Genomic DNA, 20,038 nt, shown 5'->3' with positions numbered 1-20,038 from the left:
TGGTTTGACCGTCATAGCGGTAGCAGAGCGTGGCTTCAAAGAAAGAACAAATGATCTAGATCAATCAAAACAAAGCCCTTGTGTCCCCTCTCGTCTCGTCTCGTCTCGCCAGTCCGTCCCGCTTCGCTGATTGCCATGTTGTTGTTGTTGTTGTCGTTGTTGTACTACTGCTTCCTTTCCTGGCTGCTGCTCTGCTGGGTACGACTCTCCACTTCGTGGATTTCCCCCCCCTTCTGTCCGTTCGTTTGTCTGTCTGTCTGTGGAGAGAGAGAGAGATAGATAGAGAGAGAGAGAGAGAGAGAGAGAGAGACTACACGAAGCGTCGAGTATAAACAAACGAACCGGAAAAAGGAAGAAAGGAACAAAATCAGACAAATCGTAGATCGTTAGGCGCTCGCAAGTCTACTTCTTCCTTCCTTCCTTCTTTCATGATGGATGATGGATGGTGGATGGTGTGTCATCATCCAAAACCAGACCAGACATGAGAACCGCTCAAGCGTGCGTGCATGTGTGCCTATCTTTGATGTGCCAATCAAGCAATCAACCCAACCAACCAACCAACCAACCAACCGCTACCGTGCCAGCAGCGAATCAAATCAAAGAGGAAAATGCGCCGTCGGTCGCTCAAAAGAGCAGCGGGCAAGCGCCTTGGACGAGAAGGCGCACGCGTCGAAAGGAAGGGAAATGGAGGTGTAGGAATTGAGAGATTTCAGTCAGAACCGGGGAAAAAAGAAAAAAAAAAAAAAAAAATTGTGATGGATGCAGCCAAGCAATCAAAGCAGACCAAGCAAACAGAACCTAGCAAACCGAACCAAGCAAACTGAGCAACACAGCCAGCTGAAGAAGGAAAAGCGGAAGACGCCCGTTTTGAGCTCTGGTTCAGCCGTTGTCGTATACGTGTATGTTGTGTGTCGTGTGTCTTTGTCCTTCTTCTTGTTGATGTTGTTATCGTCGACTTCGAGAGGCTGCTGCGGCTTCTCCTGAGCTGAACTTGAAGAACCTGGTTGGGGCTGACGTTGAGGCTCAGCTGAGACAGGTAGGCAGACACACGGGTAGCTGCGCTGCAACAACAACGCATACGTGAAGCTACCAGCCGAAAGTTGGGCAGCCACCATGACATTGTGCGTGGTGTGGTGTGACGTTTGATGGCGGTGGTTGTGGTGGTTGTGGTAGTGGTGGTGGCGCTGCTGCTGCTGCTTTGCATGATGGTGTTGATGAGCAACCATCGCAGATGGGGGAACACGGTTCTAGGTTGGCCGGCTGGCTGGGACGCCGAAAACCATGATGGCATGCTGAGCTGACCGTATAGGCAAGGCGAGCTTGGTATGATGCGTCGCCGCCTCCAGACCGGTCGAAGCTTCGCCAGCAGGCCAACTTTTGCTCAATGAGTTGCACGTCAGCCAGCCAGCCAGCCAGCCAGCCAGCCAGCCAACACAAGAGCCAGCTCCAAAGACAAGCCGGAAACGCTGGACGTAGCCCTCACATCCTTCTCTTTCTCATCACACACGCGCCCCTCCCCTCTCTCTCTCCTCTCCACAATACTCTATGCAAAGAAACCCCTTCCAAAACCCCTGGCACCAAGGCCATGGCGACCATGACTCCACGCGCGACTAACTCGTCGAAAGTTGACGCCCGCCCTGACCATCTCACCGACGTCCCACCCATGCACGTCGACCGCGAGGTCAGTCGCGCGCACGCCAGCCGCGAGCACCAAGTCTCTCACCTCGCTCGCTTCGGCCTCATCATCAGAAGAAGAGATTGAGCTGGCGGCCGCGGCCGCCCACGGCGTGCGCTGCTCGCTGTCGCTGCGGCGCGGGCGCACAAACGGAATCTCGACGGGCTGGCACACGGTGCCGGCGGCCGGCATTGTGCCGTTGTGCAGGTAGGCGCGCAGCGCGGCCACGGTGCATGGGCTGTAGGCGGCGAGCGACGTGTGGCCAGGCGATTCTTGGGTCAGGACGACAGAGTCGGGGAAGAGGGCTGCCATTTTGTGGGCACTGTAGGGAATTTGGTGTTAGAGGGATGGTCAGGTTGAATCATCAGGGGAGGAAAAGCGGGAACAAGGAGAGGGTATGCCAGGGGGCACGTACTTGATAACTGGGGTCACTGGGTCCGCCGTGTTGCCTATCCACAGAATAGGCGCGGCCGTCTCGCCTCCAAACGACCCGTCAAATCTGTACACTGGACGGATCCGCCACCCCGCGCAATTCATGCGATGTCTTGCCCACATGGCGCCGGCCGTCGGGCTCAGAGCATCAAGCTCGCGCCAAAATTTGTCAAAGGCAGTAATATTGAGAGAGTCCTGTGGGTCACCATCCCCACACATGATGGCCTGGAGGGCTTCTCCATCAACGGGCGCGCCCTGGGTGTCGTTGCCGTTTCCGCCACCGTCGCTGCCACCACCAGGGGGTGTGGCACACGTGTAAAAGTGCTTGGACGACAGGTACTCAGCCATGCGGGCCGAGGCGTCGGCTTGCTGCAGCGTGTGCAGCATCTTGGCCATGGCGGGGAAGCCCTCCATGGGCCCGTACAGGGCCATGAACATGAAGAGCCGCACGTCAGACCACGTCACGACTTCTGGGAAGAGCTCGTGCGCGACGGGCAGCGGGTTGTGGTAGAGGTTGGCCAGGATGGCGGCCGCCGTGGCTTCGATGTCGGCGGCTGTGGCGTTTGGCGTTGCCAGCTCGCAGGACGAAGGGCCCCCTTCGGCACACCGGCTGTAGAAGAGTGCCATCTCTTTTTCTGTGTCCAGCAGGTTGTCGAACCAGAGTGCCTTGGTGTAGTCGGACCCGTGCACGACGCCGTCCAGCATCAGCCGTCCCACCCTTGATGGGAACATTGAAGCAAAGGTGCTGCCAAGAAGTGTGCCATACGAAAAGCCCCAAAACTGGACCTTTTCGGCACCGGGCTCGTATACGTAAGGCGTGGCAGAAGCCGGAAGAGGCAGTTGCTGACACTTGACCGAGTGATGGATGCGGCGCTTGCTCTCCAGCTCGCGATGCTGGCCAAACAACTCGGCCAGCTCAATCATGTCGCGCGCCACCGACGCGGTCGACACATAGCGCTTGACATCAAATTGATTGGCAGTGGCAGCGCAGTTGTCTCCCAGCGCGTTGGTCATGGACCAGCGCTGACCGAGGACGGCATCTGAGCTCCCCAGGATGCCCTGCGCGTCCAGGCGCAGCTCCCACGATTCGCGGATGGAGCCAGCCTCGAAGCAGTGGGCTCCTGGAGAGCTGTGTCCGACGCCCCGCGGGTCGAAGCCAACGATGTCGTAATACTTGGCTGCGGTTGCATTGGTGGTGGCGGCGGCGGGGTCAAGTGGAGAATCGACCATGTTTTGAATGGAGTGGCCAGTCTCGAGGACAAGATCTACGCCGGATCCTCCTGGTCCGCCGGGATTGACAAGCAAGGGCCCTCCATAGCGTGGATCCGTGATGGGGACTTTGGCGGGAAGCACGGCCACGGCTAGGCTGATTTTCCCATCTGTGGTGCCATTAAAGTAGTCGAGCGGGAGCTCCACTTTGGTGCACTGATAGTCGCCATGGCAAGGCACGAGGGATATCTTTCTCGTCGTTGGAATCTGGCAGATGTCAGCAGATTTCGGATTTGAGACAGATAGCTTACAGTGTTCCACGAAAAGAACGTGGGTTTTAAATACGGTCTGCTGATTGGCCAGGCAGTCGACGTGAAAAGATGCAGGCGGGCCAGGGTCCAGACGGCCAGGCAAGCGCACAGAATCGAGACGACGGCGCGGCGGGCCGGGGACGGGCTACGTGTAGACGGCGTCGGCGCAACCGACAGCCTGAAGTGCTTCATCGTGAGGCCGGCGAGGTGGAGGAACAAAAATGAGGCGAGCAGCTTGGGCGCTGCGGAGGTTGAAAAAGCAGCACCAACGGCGGCGATAAGGCTTCAGCGGTGGGGTGGGGGAGGGGGCTATCTTGGGCGAAGCAGCTTTGGCGCAACGGACATTGGTCCATGGAGCTGGAAGGCCTGCTGACCGCCGTCTTGGAAGCTGAGGAATTGAGCTGCCATCCGACCCACCTCAGGGCGCCTACCTAGGTAGGCAGCTTGCTGTCACGTGGTGGCCTGGCTGGCGGTCTTCGCTGCGGTGGGTGTTGACACAAAGTCAAGAGCCGAAAGGCTATCCAGGCAAGGTCCAAATAATTTTCCGGTTAAGCTTGCTCACCAACCGAAAGAAGCTTCTTCGGATGCTGTCTCTCGCGAGCGACCGGCCCGTCCGCCTGCCCCTGTCGCCAATCAAACCAAAGCTCATTTTGTACGCCCTTTGAGCTCCATGTCTCGCCATTTGCTTCACCACACATGGCTTCCAAGTCCCTCTGAGCGAGACCCATGCACCGTGTAACATGCCGCCTGCAGCCAAGGCGCTGGCCTGGCCCAAGGGGCCACCACTGCGTGATCACGACATGTCAACAGCCGTCTGTCCTTCAAAACCCATCAACGATTGCGTCAATCCATTCGGGGTATCATCCAGGGAGCGGTCAAAGAGCATGCAGGTTTTCGTTATCTTCTCTCCTCGAACCCGGTCGTCCAGCCCCCCCAATGCATGCAATCAATCAATCTTGGTAAACAAAATCCAAGCCGCCCGTCCTTGCGCCCTGGCAGAGCCTCCCGGCGCCCGCAAAGAGTGTGGGTATCACTCCGGTGGTCTTGTCATAAAACCAGCCGGTCTGACGCAAATAGCAGAAAAGGACGGGGAATCCCAATTACCAGCCGCCCTGCGGACCCTGGCCCTGACCTTGGCCCTGGTCCCAGCCAGGCTGGCCTCCGTAGGGCTGCTGGCCGCCGTAGCCTCCAGCACCGGGTCCCCACGAAGGGACGTTGGGAGCGTAGCCTGAGAGGGAGCGTCAGCGTTTCGATTCTCTGTTGTTGAGCTGCATGCTTACCGCCCGGGCCGCGCGCATAGCCGCCACCTGCAAACGACATGTCAGAATAGAAGCTGGGGAGGTTGTTTGACGCGTGTAAGAAGCCTGCTCGGGCCGGCGGGCCGAAGGGGTAGCCAGAATAGGTCTGGGCTCCGACATGCAAGGAGCATTGGCAGGCAGGACTCTGCTGGCCGCACTGGGGACAATGAACGTAAGTGAAGGACTGACCATAGCCGCCACCATAGCCGCCGCCACGAGGAGCGCCATAACCACCGCGGAATCCGCCGCCGCTGCCGCCGCCGCCGCCGCCGCCACCGGAGCGCTCAGAAGCCTTGTCGACGCGGATGGTACGGCCATCGAACCTGGCCAACGGTGAGCAAAGAGCGCATTGAGGATACGAGCAGGTATGGTGTGCAAGGCACGTCGCGACAAGCGTGGAGCCGTCGCCCTGCCGGATCAAAGCGGAACTTACTCGACATTGTTCATGTTCTGGATGGCAGTTTCGGCATCAGTCTCCTGGGTGAAGCGGACAAAGCCGAAGCCGCGACTACGGCCAGTGTCGCGGTCCTTGACGACAACCTGGAGAGGCATCACGTCAGATTTGTGCATGTGTGGGGCGCGCGTTTGCAATTGATGACTCACAGCCTCTTCGACCTGGCCGAACTCTTCGAACTTTTGGCGAAGGGTGGCATCGTCAGTGTGCCAGGCGAGGCCACTGTGACATGGTCAGCGGGAGGGCTTGGATTCTGGAGCTGGGACGGAGCTTACCCGATGAAAAGCTTGGACATGGTGATGTTTGGCAGGAGTGAAGCTGGCAGATGGCAGTCGCGTTAGCAATGCGACAGAGGGGAGGCGAGTCAACGACGCGCGCACGCGACGGCGAAGGCGACTGCGACGGCGCGAAGAGCTCTAGAGGGTTTTGGGAGGACCGGGGCAGGGCGGGCAGGGCAGTAGGGTCCAGTCCAGGCCAGTCCAGGCCAGGCCAGGGACATGGTGCTAGATTAGGAAGGCAGGGACTTACTTGGAGCTTGACAGACTTTTGGAAAAGACCGACGAGAGGTGTATGGTGTTGCGGAGGAGCGAACCGGGAGCGCAGTGACGAGCAGGAAGGTGGACGAAGGGTTGGAATTTGGAGCCGTCAGGTGGCAGGAGTCGGTGGGTGGGTGAGTGGGAGGAGGGAAGGTGTTGAGGTGTTGGCGGGAGGAGAGGAGAGCGGGCTGCGGTGCGTGTCAATCGGCGGGGCAGTAGGCACGTCAAGGCAAGGCTAGCAACAAAAGGGAAGAATTTTGATTGAACCGACGGGACTGACGGTAGGGAAAGCCATCCCATCCGTCCATGAGGGCGCCATTGGACGACACCCACCCACGCGCCTGTCCCGTGTTCGCAAGATCATGCGGCCTAGCAGCTAAGCTCGCCCTGTAAGGCCTATTGAATGGAATGGCAGCAGAGTACATTATTCACCGTCGACACTGGTTCCCCCCCCGGGGCGCCCTGAGACGGCGAGAGCTGACGGCACCTCGTTGTCGAGGCCAGCATCGTGAAATGCATTGCTCGACTGTCCTGCTGCCCTGTACGCGCTGCAGTGTAGCACCGCGAGCCTGGGAACAACGACTACACTATACAACCGCCGTCCTGTCACACCCTTTGACTACGCATGCCGCCCTCACCTCCAATCCGCGTCGCCATCGTCGCCTCTGCATCTGGGATCCCCAGTGCCGTGTGCCGTGCGAACATGCCGATTCCCTGCTGTTGGCCTTTGCGACAAGCCTGGGTGCGCTTTCTTCCGTCTGCGGCCGCTCGACTCCCTCCACACCATTCATTCGTGCGCGTCTGCATCCTTCGCCAGCCTTGGTCCATTTGCGCTGCTTTTCGACGTGTGCGCTGCTCTGCTCTGCGCTCCGCTGTGCTGCGCTGTGCTGCGCGCTGCGCTGTCCTGGATGGGAAGCAGCCCTGCGCGCGACGGGACGGACTAGTTGACTGAGGTGGACCCCGACCAGGAATGCTGCACCCTCGTCTGCACCCTCTCTGGGCCACTGCCTTCTCTATTCCAGAAATCTCTGTCCTTAGCCCATGCCGCCTGACTCCAGTGTCTGAAGCCTCCTTCTCTCTTTTCACCTTCATCCTCTTCATCACGTCTACTGTCGCCCGATACCGCCACTAGGTACTATCGCCATCCTTGATGCCAGCCAGACCAGACCCTCTGCCGCTGTGCCACCACATTGCCATTCCCCGTCTCTTTCGGCTTCCTGCCCCGCCGCCGTCATGCCCTCGACGACAATTTAGCCTGACCACTGCGATACGCTCGCTGCTGTACCACTTCCTGGAGACAGTCGGTGAACGTTGGAGCTTGCTCGACTCCCCCACGGCCAGCAGCCACCGACGTACATGGACGTTTGCAAGTGGCTAGAAGAGACCGTCGGCCCTGGTCCTCCTGCAACTTTGACTCTGCCCCCAGGCCGCGACGCAAGGGAAAAGCCGGTCCAGCAAAACGATAGAACATCATCCCACCAGACGCGCAGATGCAACCACCTCTTCTCAGACAGCTCACTTGTCCAGGTGGCTCGCCTCGACAGCGTTCAAGGACTCTCTGCGCACAAACCAGACCACGTTGGTCGCCCACCGCGGCAATCTCTGGAGGAGGACAGACCCACCACAGTTCCCTCTGATGCCTCCGACCCGCAACAACATGAAGGCCCCGACCTGTACGCTCGTAGGCCTCGGCGTAAGACGAGACCTGAGATCTACGAGCCTAAACTGGGGGGTGACAGGGAAATGGCGAAGCAAACTCGCCAAAAGGAAAAAGAAGGGCAGGGGAAGAAGAGGTCCAAGCCCAAGCCCCGGCGCAAGGCTGCAAAGGACAGGCCATCGCACCATGCGCACGCCTTTCAGGCCACAAACGTCACCAAGGAAAGGCTGACTGTAGGGTAGACTGTCGTCTGGTGCAGTCTACTATGACTGACGCGTGCGCAGATGAAGCCTAACCAAAGCATTGGTCTCTTCAAAAAGGGTCGAGCATCAACGCCAGTCAAAGGACGCGGCTGTGAGTGAAGAATTCCTTGGCTCGTCAGACTCACGCCAGACCTCCTAATGTCCCACGTAGTACCTGATCTGGTATTTTCCGAGATGCGGTTTTTGCAGAAGCAGGATGACACAAGGGACCAGGCCCAAGAAGGGACACGTAACAAACGAAAAAGAAAGGACCCAACCCAGGCCCAGGGGCAAGAAATTTCTTCTTACTTTGGTGCCAAACGGCCCCCCCTCGCCGACAAGCATCGGAACATCCAACAAAGGCCATCAGAGCATCGGTCTAAGTCCGCAAGCCTGCGCCAGAGATGTCCAACCCGTACTTCAACACGCTTCGAGTCGGCGAAGCCAACGATGGAGCTCCCCGATAAGCCGCATTTGGGATTTGGAAGTCGGGTTGTCGACCCAGTTGCATCGGATCCCACCTATTACACTCCATGGTCCGAGTCGGTACGGGATTCCAGTCATCAGGAATACCAGCCATCTGACGCACCGCTTCCACCGATGCAGTCATCGCTTCGACCTCACAAACAGAGTACGAAGGCACGTGGGTCGGTCGGTGGACATCCTGGTCGCGACACAGGCGCGTCTGGAGAAGGCGAAAGGTCTCAACGGGCTAGCCAAGTTGCCATGCGATCCACAAGTGGCAGATCTCATAACTCAAGGGGCATTCCTCACAACGTTGAGCATCGCGAGCGCGACTCGACACCAAAGGGAATCGCTGAGCGCTTAGTGCCCTCGACATCAAATCAGTCAACGGTCCCAGAACACGAGCCACGACTGGAAAAAGGATCTCCTCGATTCAATGGCCAATTGGACGAGAGTTTCCTGACTGCTAAGTCCGAGGAAGAAAAAGTTGATGGTGCTGTGAACACTGCAGGCAAGCAACATGAGCCAAGTCGCCCCGTCTTTGACCGAGATGTCCCTGATTGCCGTGTTAAGAAAAGCAAAATGCGCACCGACTATGCCATGTTCCTCGACGCTGATTCTAACGAGAATGACCATGCAAAAGCAAAAGTCTCAACTTCGCCAAGATCCTCGTCGCCGCTGGGCCTATTGCTACGCAACTGTGAAAACGCATGCAATGATTGCTGTCTAGATAGGGATAGCCCTTTGGAGGCGGGTCCAGTCTCTAAAAGCCTACCGGTCGTCTGGGATGGTCTGGCATGTCAGCTAGATGAAGTCTATCGCCCTTCGATGCCTCAACGATGGGCGTCGGGTGCAATTCGTGGTCGTCCGAGCTTCTACGAAAGGCAGTGGTCGGGAAATGGAGTTGAAGAGGTCCCATGCGAGAATTTGGAAGACGACGTTGACATGGGCAATTATGCCAACCTCATCGGAACTGCGTACGCAGATATCGGATTCGGAGAGATTCGGGGTTGGACAGACGACGGCCTCGACATGACGGGTGTTCGGAATGAAGCATATGATGGAGGATTTGAAGGGTCTCCAGGTCCGACGGCGGATGAGGTTGTTGCGAGCACGAGAGCGGCCATTGGAGGACAGGGCGAGTGGACTTGGAGACGGCATAAGCTGTACTAGGCAACGTAATGTGATACTTTGGTACACGGCGAGCATTAGATTACGTGGTGCCGGCACGGCGGAGATCGGATGCTCAGAAGGCGGCGGGCGTAGGTAGGTTTTCCGACTTGAATTCAAGACCTCGGTCGTCCAACACCGCCCTACAACCTTTTTGAATAGCTAGCCCTCCATCCGAACCGCGCTCGCAAGACGTACTGGATGTGCGCTGCCATTGTCCCGCCGTGTGCAAGGACTTTGAGCCGTGGTCTGCAGATTTCGCCCGCACTCGGCCTCCGGCAGGCAGTCTCGCGCAGACCGCCCGCCCTGACGTTCGCAACGCTGGCGGCGCCTAAAAATCCACCCAACCCCTCCACCTCCCGCAACCCCACTACACTCGACACCACAATTCAACGTCGCACTCATCTCGTCGCGGGTCACCTTCATTTCTCATCAGCTCGATCCACCACCATGTCTCCCGCCTACACTGCCAGGAAGATTGGAGCTCCCAACACCCTTGAGCACCGCATCTACATTGAGAAGGATGGCCAGCCCATCTCGCCCTTCCACGACCTCCCCCTCTACGCCAATGACTCCCAGACGGTCCTCAACATGATTGTTGAGGTCCCCCGCTGGACCAATGCGAAGATGGAGGCAAGTTGCAACGCCCTTGTCCTGCGCACGTTTCGTCAGCTAACCCCCCCTGGCAACGGACAGATCTCCAAGGAGGAGACCCTCAACCCCATCAAGCAGGACACCAAGAAGGGCAAGCTTCGCTACGTCCGCAACTGCTTCCCCCACAAGGGTTACCTCTGGAACTACGGTGCCTTCCCCCAGGTACGGCTTGCGCCCATCGTCGCGTATACCTCTAGTGCTGATTGTCACAACAGACCTGGGAGGACCCCAACGCCGTCCACCCGGAGACCAAGGCCAAGGGTGACAATGACCCGCTCGACGTCTGCGAGATTGGTGAGCTCGTCGCCAAGCCCGGTGAGGTCAAGCAGGTCAAGGTTCTCGGTGTCATGGCCCTTCTCGACGAGGAGGAGACCGACTGGAAGGTCATTGTCATCGACGTCAACGACCCCCTGGCTCCCAAGCTCAACGACATTGAGGACGTTGAGAGGCACCTGCCCGGTCTTCTGAGGGCCACCAACGAGTGGTTCCGCATCTACAAGATCCCCGACGGCAAGCCCGAGAACCAGTTCGCCTTCTCCGGCGAGTGCAAGAACAAGAAGTACGTGTCCCCGGGAGCATGAGTCGGTCCTTTACTGACTTTTCTCAACCAGGTACGCCATGGACGTCATCCGCGAGTGTGCCGAGGCCTGGGACCGCCTGATCGTTGGCAAGACCCCCAAGGGCGACATTGCTCTGTAAGTTTCGGAACCGCTGCTATCATTCATTATCGGTACTAATACAGCACAGAACCAACACCACCGTCTCCAACTCCCCTGACCGCGTTGACCCCAGCTCCGTCAACATCCCCAAGGGCGAGAGCCACTCCCCCGCTCCCATCGACCCCAGCATCGACAAGTGGTTCTTCATCTCTGGTGCCCCCACCCAGTAAGCGGTTGTCAACCTGCTCAGCCATCCACACCCCGCATGCCGCCCTTTAGGAGACGATTTGATTGGCTCTACATAGTCGAAGTTGCAGAGATGGTATAGACAAAAGCACAACAATGTAGTGCCATTGGGCCTGTGGCCCGGGGGCTCTTTTCAACACAACTCCGTGAAATGCATGATGACACAAGTTCCGTGATGACTGCCTCGCCGTTCATTTTTAACCCTGAAGCTCTTCTGCTCTCGCCAGTCCGCGCGAATGACGGTTGACTTCCTCCTGCACGTCTCTGATTTTAAGGTTGGAAAGGTCCAACTTCATCTCTTTGCCATCCTCTGCCGCCCTTGTTAGCCATCCATGATCCGGCCCATTTTCTCGAAGACTATGGAGTATGTAGTTGACGTACTGAATCTGAGGCTCAGTGGCGTGTCGTCCTTGCTGTAGCGCGGCAGCAGCTTCGCGTCAATCTTCATGCCATCTGCCCTCGCGTTCGGCGGCAGCAGCGCCAAAAAGTTACGCGCAACCTTGCCCGTCTTGCTGAACGGATTGAACTTCAACGACACGTCGGTCAGATAGCGGGTAATCATTTCGACGACTGGACGAGCGTGTCTCGGTTTGGCGGGCTGGATGCGGAAGCTGCGCGGGCTGGCGTGGACCGGGAAAGAAGAGCCTTTCTAGACCTCTGCACCACTGTCAGGCACAAGTTGACGCAGTAAAGTGTGAAAGACGCACTCGACGAAGAGGTTTGCAGCGGCTGGACGGGCAGTGGGCGCGTGGAAGCTGTCCTAGAGTTCGCGCGGACCCTCTCGTCTCCTTCAGCAATAATGGAGGAGTCGCTGGCCCGGCATTTTCCGCTCCGCCGATCGACCGCCCATGACATCGCCAGCTGGGCAGCTAAGAATCCGTCCACCGCGTCCGCAGCTCTTCCGCGCTCCTGCAGCATGACAACCACACAAGCCCTCGCCACGCGCTTGTCCAGTCTATCCGACCAGAACAAGCAGACCGTCCAGCTCATCCACCGCCTCGCGAAGCTCCAGTTTCAACCCGGAAGCGCCCCGCTCGAAGGCGACGAAGGCGACGTTCGCATTGAACTCAGCTCCGAAATACACGACAGCTTGAAGCAGCAAGAAGAGGAATTAGAATTGTTCAGACAGGAAGTTGAGGAGCTTATTGGCAGTCGGGTAATTCGTACCGGGACAAAGGAAAGCGAGAAAGAGCGGGAAAAGAGCCGATTGAGCATTCAGGTCGCGCGGTTAGGAGAAGACCTCAAACAGTAAGAGAACCAGGCATCTTAAGACGATCAGGATCTAAGAATTTCCTGCAGAGCGCGCAGCCAGTTCCGCAAAGCCCAACTCCAGGCTAAACGCAACGCCGAAGCCGCCAAGCAGAAAGAACGCGAGCTCCTCTTTGCCGGCATCCAAGAAGGCAACACACTCCCCTCAGCAGGCCGACGGCGCGACGCCAACTCGAAGCTCACCCAGGACGAAATCGTCGCGGCCGCCTCGTCCGACGTGACTGCCGCCCTGCGTCGAACCCACCATTTGATGACATCAGAGCTGTCACGCTCGCGCTTCGCTCAAGAGACACTCGACCAAAGCACCGCGGCCCTCGCCGAGCTCGGCGAACGCTATATAGACCTCAACACGCTCCTCTCCAGCTCCAAGACCCTGGTCAACACTCTTCTTCGCAGCCAAAAGACCGACACCTGGTATCTTGAGACCACACTTTATATACTTCTCACAACACTAGTCTGGCTTCTGTACCGCCGCCTCCTTTACGGCCCTACCTGGTGGCTTATCTGGCTGCCTCTCAAGCTCACCTATAAGCTCGTATTTGCCGTACTCGCGGCCGTCGGGCTCTCGGGCTCCGCACCCAACACCACCACTGCCCCAGCAGTCTTTTCATCGTCGGCGTCGTCGAGCTTGATTGTCAAGCCTTCCGCGTCAAACAGACCGCCACCCCGTCAACCAGGCCAGCAAGCACATTACATCCGCGCAGGCGCAGGCGGTGTCGGCGTCAAAGCGGGCGAACCTCAGGCCCAGGAACCCTATCGACCACAACACCAACAGAAAGAGCAAGACCCTAGTCCCGACGGCAGCATGTCGCAGCAAGTTGGTCGCATGGCTGAGGCCGCTGGGGCTCAGCAGCAGCAAGTTCAGCAGGGACAGGGAGACGACGTGCCACGCCGCGGCGACGGCCAGCCGCTGCAGCAGTCGGATCAGCCGCGCAATCCGAAGAAGCGCATGATGGATGTGGGGGAGGAGAAGGAGCGTATGGCGAGGGAGGAGGCGGAGCAGCAGCAGCGACAGGCAGCACATGCAAAGGGCGAGGGCGAGAGGAAACGGGATGAGTTGTGAGAGGTGATCCTCTCAGAGCATCCATGCTTTGCGGAGGGAGTCACGGCGTCTCTTGTGCTTGTGATTGTGAGTTTTGCCTTGGAGCTGTAGAGCATAGCGTTTTCTGGAAATCTCAGTCCCTTTTCTTCTCTTCAGCTCCTTCGACCGTTCCTCAGATTCAAGAAATCTTACCTGTGTGTGGACTACGGTTCGCTGTCGTTGTCGTCCATGGAAAGCGGGTACCACAGGAAAACTCACCCCTGTCTTTGCGACTACACAGAAGCCCGTCATTCAGCATCTTGCATCAGCTGCCATTTCCGCTTTGACACCCACGGTGCCTGCGACTCTCCAAGACAAGTGACTCTCTTGCGGCTTTGACAACACAATCCAGCATGGCGGCAGTTCCAAGACATTACTGCGGAGCCAAGGAGATTGTAAACAACAACCATGGTTTGGAACGAGCCAGCTCTTCCGCCCTCCCTCGCCACCACCATCTCCTCAACTTACTGAAAATGGTACTGTTCTCTCCGCAACTACCCTACCCGTGAGGCCTGTCCCTGGCCTGCTCTGGCTACAACACAACATGTTCCTCTCCCGCTCCTTCTCCTCCTCCATTTCATTCCTTCATCACAGCAGCTCCCTCTAGGTCGACAACAGCATCACTATGCAACGCCACCTCTTCCAGCTAGCCGCCTTGCTCGGCTTAGCCACGCTGCCAACCCTCAGCACAGCACACCAGCTAAATCCACCCTGCAACCCAACTCCTCCGCAGGCCTCCCCATGCCCCGTGATGCCAGGGCTCAACGACCCGCGGCGAGTCACGTACGACTTTTCGCAAAAGCCCACTAACAACAACAACAAGCACGGCGGCGGCAGCGGCGGGGTCAAGGCCTGGAACGCGCTCAGCGATGAAAGCGGCAGTATCGTCTGGACGGGGACGCCAGACGGCGCCGAATTCACGCTTGCCAGGCGAGGTGATAGGCCGACGATGGAGCTGGACTCGTATATTTGGTATGGCCGCGTCGATGTCGAGATGAAAGCTATCAAGGGCAAGGGTGCCATCAGCGCCATCACGCTGTTGAGCGACACCGGCGACGAGATCAATTGGGTGAGTTCTCTGACCCGAACCCCATTCCTGGTTGGGAAATGAAGAACAGAGCAAGTGCAAGACTGACCACGCACAGCAAATGTACGGCGACGAATTGGCATTCCCCAAGATCAATTACGCCGGGCAGGGCGTCGCCGGCACCCGGCGAGACGTCAGCGCGCCCTCGATCTCGACGTGGGACAACGAGCCCATCTTCCACAAGTACTCGATCGAGTGGAGCGAAGACCGCATCGCGTGGTCGCTCGACGACGTGGAGGTGCGCGGCATGACGGCCAAGGACACGGCCGGCGGGCCCGCCTACCCGCACACGCCGTCCCGCGTGCGCATCGGCGCCATGGCCAGCGGCAACGTGAATGTCACAGCGCTGGACGAGCCGTGGAAGATGTATGTCCGCAAGGTCATGGTTAAGAACGACTATCACTCCAAGTACTACGAGTTTGTGGACCGCTCGGGGTGGGCGGGCAACATGGAGACGCTGGGCGAACATCGGGATGGCGACGATCCGAGGAACAAGCCTGGCGACAAGAAGAAGAAGAAGAAGAAGCAAAACATCAACGGGCGGCCTTTTGAAGTTCACAAGATTGACTCGGTTGAGGAGCAGGAGGACCCCAAGCACAAGCACAAGATCGGACACAAGCCGAGCGCCGTGCAGAACCTCTTGCCGACTGGAATCCACGAGTTTGACTCGCCTTCGCAGCTGTCGAGGCCCAATCATGGTGGACACACGAAGGCTCCGTTGAGTCTTGCAGCCGGACTTGCTGTTCAGAGCGGCGTCCTGCTCCTGACCTTGGGCGCGAGCTTGATCTTCATGTTCTGAATGTGTGATGGGTCGGGCTGAGTGAGCTGCCTGTCATTTCTGGGTCTTGACGCAAGACGTGACAAGAGACAAGATTTTCCTTCACGCTTTGCATTGCCAGAAAAGGACATGTCCGTAGATTGCATAGATACATCAAATTTTGCTTGAACCAAAGCCGTCGCCCGCTGAAAAGGACAGATCGATGTCGTTGCTGACCTTTGTTTTGTAAATTAGTTGCCCAGCAGGGGTGGGGTGGCTCTTCTGGTATTGTAAGAGAGAGAGAGAGAGAGAGAGAGAGTGAGAGAGGCTCAAACAACATTCTTCTTCAGCCACTCATCCCATTGCTCGCCGGTGAAGCTGCTGGAAATGCTGTTCTCAACGACTCCCTGTATTTCTCGTCAGTCGACCTGGTCTGCGGGAAGCCAGGGGGGTTTAGGCCGGGCAGAGAGAGAGAGAGAGAGAGAGAGAGGGAGAATAAGGTATCTCACATTGAACACAACCGTCGGCGTCACATGAATGCCGACAAGCCGGTTAGTCTTGACCATGACCTTGACATCGTCCGTGACCTTGTTCCCCACATTCAACGCATCCCCTTCCGCCTTACCCGGTATCTCGAGCAAGCCGTAAACGTCCGCCTCGTCGACGCCGACGCTGCCCGCGATCTTGGCCAGCCGCTTGTACGTGGCGTTGCGCGTCTCGTTGACGACCGACACGTCGAAGAAGGCCGTCTGCTGCTCGAACAGCGCCTTGCTGAAGTCGTAGAAGCGGTCCGGCGCCAGCCGCAGCACCGCGGCGCCCGCCTCGTGCACCAGCGTGCTGGACGGGTGCCACGGCTGGATCTGCTGCCGGAAGATGATTTGGAGCGACGAGGCGTAGCGTGTCTTTACTATCGGGAGTACGTGCTCGTAGACGGTGTTGAACATCTTCTTGGAGAACTGCGGGGCGCGTGGTTAGCTGGGTTGAGCGGGTTGTCGCGTCGAGCGACTGAGGTTTGCTTACGGGGCAGACGTAGTCGAGATCTGCGATGCATTCCATGGTTAGAACCTCTTCTCTTCTGCAGTTTCTCCGAGCAATGCTTACAGAGCTCGAGCGTGTGGACGGTCTTGATGCCCGACCCGGCGACCTTTTGGCCGGCGAACTTGGGAGCTAATGCCATGGGTTTTTTATTGTATGAGTCGGCCAATGAAGCTTTCCGGGGGCACTGAGTGTTTGGATAGAGTCACTGAGGAGGTGTTTTTGAAGTCGTCCTTGTCGTGGACTGTGATGGTTCATGTTGTAATCAACAATAACGGATGACCCCGGGATGACGACATTCGAATCCCGCTGCGATTCTGGAACATGCATAGTCCATCTCGCTGACCACATCAAACGTTCACCACGAAATGCATGTGGAAGCTGTGGTCTACTTAAAGAGAATACTGCCCAAATGTTCAATCGCTAAGCTTTCGAGAGTGAGCAAAGCATCGGTTGAAGAAAAGCAACAGCTCGGAAGCACTTTCGTCAGTCAACACCATTGAAAAGCGACGAGCTTTAGCAATTGGATCATTGGAGATTCGATCACAGAGGTCAGTTCAGATTTCAAGAATAGATCGCAATAGATTACAGTTGTCACCTATGCGAATTGAGCAAAGTGTCGTTGCGATTGGCGCTGTGCAGAGCGATACTTTGTCACAAGCCGCTAGCCCAAAACAGCAAAACCAAAACTAAAACCCCCTGACGTTGCTTTGATTCTATTTGAACGACACAGCGCGAACCCATCGCTAAACACAGCATGAGGCCCTTCATAAACTGGCGTCAAAGATCGCAAATGATAAGCAAGTCCAAAGCAACATGATCGTCTTTGCAGCTCAGACCAGAAAGTGCGGCACCCAACTGTCCCTCTTTCCCCCTGAGCCGTGAACGCAATGACTCGTGCCCTGTCACAAACCCGCATGGATACTCTGCATCACAGCGCCACTCTCGAACCGCCGAGCAAAGATTGATTCACAATGCAAGACCGACGGAGCAGTCCAGGGAACACAAGAATGAAAAAAGCCAAAGGGAGAAGCACGAAAGTTTCCAATGACGACGGCACGGAAAGGCGGCCATGGCGTCCCGAAATTGGCGGGGAGGAGGGAAGGGAGGGGGCACAAGGCACGCACGCTCGCACGCACGCAGCGCAGCGCTTAGAAAACGCCACGAGGTTCTTGTGCTACCGGTGGCCGAAGCACGCTGTCTTGTGCCACCCGCCTACGTACCCGCCTGCATGGAAGCAAGCTGGATGCAGTTGTGCATAGTTAGCGTCGGCTTGCCACTCATGAAGGCGTGAGTGCGTGGTGTGAAGGGATGGGAGCAGTGGAAGTCGAGGTTGAGACGGGCTTTTCAGGTGCCGGCAGTGTCTGTGGTTGTGTTGCTGCGCTAGGTGGTGTACTGGGATGTGAGACGCGACGGCGCGGCGTGCGCTGAGAGACATGTTTCTTCTGCGCATGATTCTGACTCTGTCGGCCGGTGTCGAAACTTCAACGCGTTCTAGGGGCCACGAGAAGTGATCGGCTAGGGAGATGGCCTCAGAAATTCTCTTGGCATGTGTGTACAACTACGTGCCCAACGGCTCTCCTCCTGTTCCCACGCCAAGGTGATCAAAGCGATCAATCCGACAAGCACAAGACTTGATGAAGGACCAGAAGGGATGGGGAAAGTCCAGCAGACAGCGCAAACGCGCCACGTACCTAAACATCCGTCCATGGCCTGGGGCCGCGTGGCGGACCTATCATGCCGACGCCAGCTGGATCGCTATCTTGAGAGAAGCACAGAGAGCATCTGGCGGGTAAGCAGCGAGCGAGCCAGCCAGCCAGCCACGAGTACCGCAAAGCGCGCAAGTATGTAGTATCCATGCCACTCCCAGCAGCTCATTGCCCGCGCATCGCATGGCGGCATGGCATGAAACCAAGCATATTTCCATCCCGCGCAGGCAAACGGGCGCGAACGAGCCAGGATGCACGTCTATATGTATTGCAAGCTCGAAAGGGAGGCAAGAGGCGGGGGCAAGGTGTGAGAAACGGGAGCAAGCAGGCGCAGTAGAAGCAGGAGACAAGTGGTGCAGGAAGAAACAGGAAGGGCTAGACGAACGGATGGATCGCGTTGGTGCGCGCTGAGATGGATTTGGATAGGAACCGCATTCTACGAGGGCTCAATATTGTTTCTCATGCGTGTGACGCTGAGCGAGCGAGCGAGGGGGCAGCAGGTTGGGGGCATGTCGCGCTCGTCTCATCACATCGTCCTGTCTGTCCGTGTCGAAACGAGTTGGTCTGATTGTTTCTTGGCTGACTTCGAGTCATCAAACCCATTTCGATGTGTTTGCGGAGATGATATGGAGATGATGGGGCGTAGAGGACCCGTCGAGCAGAGCAGCCGCTCAATAGTCCGACCACTGTTGAATGGACTTCTCACCGGCTCCGCAGAACAAAAAAGGAAGCAGGAGGCAAGTAGTCTGCGTGAAAGATTAACCGCACACCACTACCAGCTAGGGGTCTTTGCAAAGCAAGCAAGATGTTTGCCTTCACACTCATGCCCTACGGCGAAGCACACGAAGCAGCGATTTTTCTTTTGCTTCCTTCGCGCGTGGTTACATCGTGGCGCAATACATCGGAGAAGCTGCAGGATGCGGTGATGGCATGGCGGCAACTCCGGCACGTGGCAACGATGTCTGTCAGGCAGTCCGCTGTCAGCCGGAGCCAGAGGGGAGCAAGATGGACGCATGTCGCGGCGTGCGCATCATGTACCATCAAGCATGTAAAAGTCTAGGCCCAAGAGGGTAGATTGGGTCCGGCACGCGTCTACGCACCGTTGTGTAGTTCTGGTCCTACGTGCTGCTGTGTATGCTTACAGCGGATACAGCGAGCAGAAAATTCATCCTGTCTGCGACCGTTGGACCATGGGTCCAACAGCGCGGCGGAGCCAGGAATGAGGCAAATGAAAGAGAACAGGGAAGGACAGCTCCCCACCTTTGCGCGTTTAACGTGGTACGGAGCACAGCGGTTGGGAGGCATCTGGAGCACACACCCTCTCTCCACCCCCACAAGCCGAGCCTGATTACCGTCCGTCGGCTCTCCGGGTCTAGCATCCATGGTGCTGCGGCCAGTCAAGACCATGAATGGTCTATTGGAAGGCCATGTTTGGTAAACACGGTGTCTGTCGTCAACCCCACCGCCAAAGATGGACAAGGGGAGCGTGAGAAGGAGAGGGGGAAGGAGAAATCAAGGAGCATCAAAATTAGGCAACAAAACAACCCTCGCTCACTCGCGTGGATGGTGCCGTACCGTGCACTGGTGCGTCGTCGAGCGTAGGTAAAAATGGGTGGGTGGGTGGAGTGGTGCTCGCGCGCAGGCCAGGGAGAGGATGTGGGCGGGTGGCGGACGGCGGCCCTCTCCGCATGGTGGCGTCCACAGTGAGGGATGAGAGTGGTGTGAGGACGGGTGGCTGCAAACATGTCTATGACCTTGGGCGCCGTAGTCCAGATGGGAGTGTTGCTCGTGGTTCATGCTACTGGTCGCATAAAGTTGCCCTTCCTCAAACGACACGTGCGAGCAATGCAATGGAATCCGATCCTAAGGCATGGCGTGGCGCTTTTGCATTATCTCCACTGGGCTCGTCCATCACGGCTAGCACTGCTGTGCAGAGAGGAGGGAGGCAAAGGGGAAGTTTAGACGCGCGGTGGTGATATCAAATTGCCCCATTTTCCATTGTCTGGCAAGAAAACGCAAGATGCGGGACGAGTCGATTCCCGGATCCGACTGCTGGATTATCTACGCGGTGCACATCTATCCGTCCGTCTGC

The 20,038-nt window shown here is 57.5% G+C and overlaps 9 protein-coding genes across 9 annotated transcripts; 4 read left to right on the top strand and 5 right to left on the bottom strand.

The window, feature by feature from the left end:
* Positions 1-309: 309 nt before the first annotated feature.
* Positions 310-1,385, bottom strand: IWZ02DRAFT_257676 (uncharacterized protein). The gene has a single exon (XM_066763283.1). It carries the CDS (start codon positions 1,289-1,291, stop codon positions 710-712), a length of 582 nt encoding a protein of 193 aa, XP_066623101.1. The 5' UTR covers positions 1,292-1,385; the 3' UTR covers positions 310-709.
* Positions 1,386-1,813: 428 nt separating this feature from the next.
* Positions 1,814-4,000, bottom strand: IWZ02DRAFT_450788 (uncharacterized protein). Its single transcript, XM_066767488.1, has 2 exons — positions 3,628-4,000; positions 1,814-3,583 (listed from the first exon to the last, which is right to left on the bottom strand). Exons 1-2 carry the CDS (start codon positions 3,817-3,819, stop codon positions 2,027-2,029), a joined length of 1,749 nt encoding a protein of 582 aa, XP_066623100.1. The 5' UTR covers positions 3,820-4,000; the 3' UTR covers positions 1,814-2,026.
* Positions 4,001-4,727: 727 nt separating this feature from the next.
* On the bottom strand, positions 4,728-5,674 carry IWZ02DRAFT_490307 (uncharacterized protein; the record flags this gene model as incomplete). The annotated part of the gene is made up of 6 exons (XM_066769655.1): positions 4,728-4,855; positions 4,908-4,934; positions 5,115-5,248; positions 5,359-5,465; positions 5,529-5,601; positions 5,655-5,674. The coding sequence occupies 6 exons, from the start codon at positions 5,672-5,674 to the stop codon at positions 4,728-4,730; spliced, it is 489 nt and encodes a 162-aa protein (XP_066623099.1).
* A 1,393-nt stretch (positions 5,675-7,067) lies between these two features.
* On the top strand, positions 7,068-8,992 carry IWZ02DRAFT_257532 (uncharacterized protein). The gene is made up of 5 exons (XM_066763282.1): positions 7,068-7,805; positions 7,857-7,926; positions 7,987-8,360; positions 8,421-8,790; positions 8,853-8,992. The coding sequence occupies exons 1-5, from the start codon at positions 7,272-7,274 to the stop codon at positions 8,894-8,896; spliced, it is 1,392 nt and encodes a 463-aa protein (XP_066623098.1). The 5' UTR covers positions 7,068-7,271; the 3' UTR covers positions 8,897-8,992.
* Positions 8,993-9,899: 907 nt separating this feature from the next.
* Positions 9,900-10,992, top strand: IWZ02DRAFT_469459 (inorganic pyrophosphatase; the record flags this gene model as incomplete). The annotated part of the gene is made up of 5 exons (XM_066768720.1): positions 9,900-10,082; positions 10,146-10,265; positions 10,319-10,662; positions 10,715-10,798; positions 10,851-10,992. The coding sequence occupies 5 exons, from the start codon at positions 9,900-9,902 to the stop codon at positions 10,990-10,992; spliced, it is 873 nt and encodes a 290-aa protein (XP_066623097.1).
* Positions 10,993-11,130: 138 nt separating this feature from the next.
* On the bottom strand, positions 11,131-11,941 carry IWZ02DRAFT_257490 (mitochondrial 54S ribosomal protein mL53). The gene is made up of 3 exons (XM_066763281.1): positions 11,716-11,941; positions 11,390-11,665; positions 11,131-11,318 (listed from the first exon to the last, which is right to left on the bottom strand). Exons 2-3 carry the CDS (start codon positions 11,568-11,570, stop codon positions 11,206-11,208), a joined length of 294 nt encoding a protein of 97 aa, XP_066623096.1. The 5' UTR covers positions 11,571-11,665; positions 11,716-11,941; the 3' UTR covers positions 11,131-11,205.
* On the top strand, positions 11,858-13,700 carry IWZ02DRAFT_450749 (Sec20-domain-containing protein). The gene is made up of 2 exons (XM_066767487.1): positions 11,858-12,256; positions 12,308-13,700. Exons 1-2 carry the CDS (start codon positions 11,925-11,927, stop codon positions 13,338-13,340), a joined length of 1,365 nt encoding a protein of 454 aa, XP_066623095.1. The 5' UTR covers positions 11,858-11,924; the 3' UTR covers positions 13,341-13,700.
* Positions 13,701-13,901: 201 nt separating this feature from the next.
* IWZ02DRAFT_518541 (concanavalin A-like lectin/glucanase domain-containing protein) lies at positions 13,902-15,244 on the top strand (the record flags this gene model as incomplete). The annotated part of the gene is made up of 2 exons (XM_066770721.1): positions 13,902-14,427; positions 14,504-15,244. Exons 1-2 carry the CDS (start codon positions 13,984-13,986, stop codon positions 15,242-15,244), a joined length of 1,185 nt encoding a protein of 394 aa, XP_066623094.1. The 5' UTR covers positions 13,902-13,983.
* Positions 15,245-15,495: 251 nt separating this feature from the next.
* IWZ02DRAFT_450745 (thioredoxin-like protein) lies at positions 15,496-16,829 on the bottom strand. The gene is made up of 4 exons (XM_066767486.1): positions 16,304-16,829; positions 16,223-16,242; positions 15,712-16,158; positions 15,496-15,609 (listed from the first exon to the last, which is right to left on the bottom strand). Exons 1-4 carry the CDS (start codon positions 16,377-16,379, stop codon positions 15,532-15,534), a joined length of 621 nt encoding a protein of 206 aa, XP_066623093.1. The 5' UTR covers positions 16,380-16,829; the 3' UTR covers positions 15,496-15,531.
* Between the last annotated feature and the right edge of the window lie 3,209 nt (positions 16,830-20,038).

Source organism: Phyllosticta citriasiana, assembly GCF_038021145.1.
Source record: "Phyllosticta citriasiana strain CBS 120426 chromosome Unknown IWZ02scaffold_6, whole genome shotgun sequence".
In the NCBI taxonomy this organism is placed as follows: Eukaryota; Fungi; Ascomycota; class Dothideomycetes; order Botryosphaeriales; family Phyllostictaceae; genus Phyllosticta; species Phyllosticta citriasiana.
The sequence above is the reverse complement of the archived record's forward strand: the minus strand, read 5'-3'. Positions and strand labels throughout refer to the sequence as shown.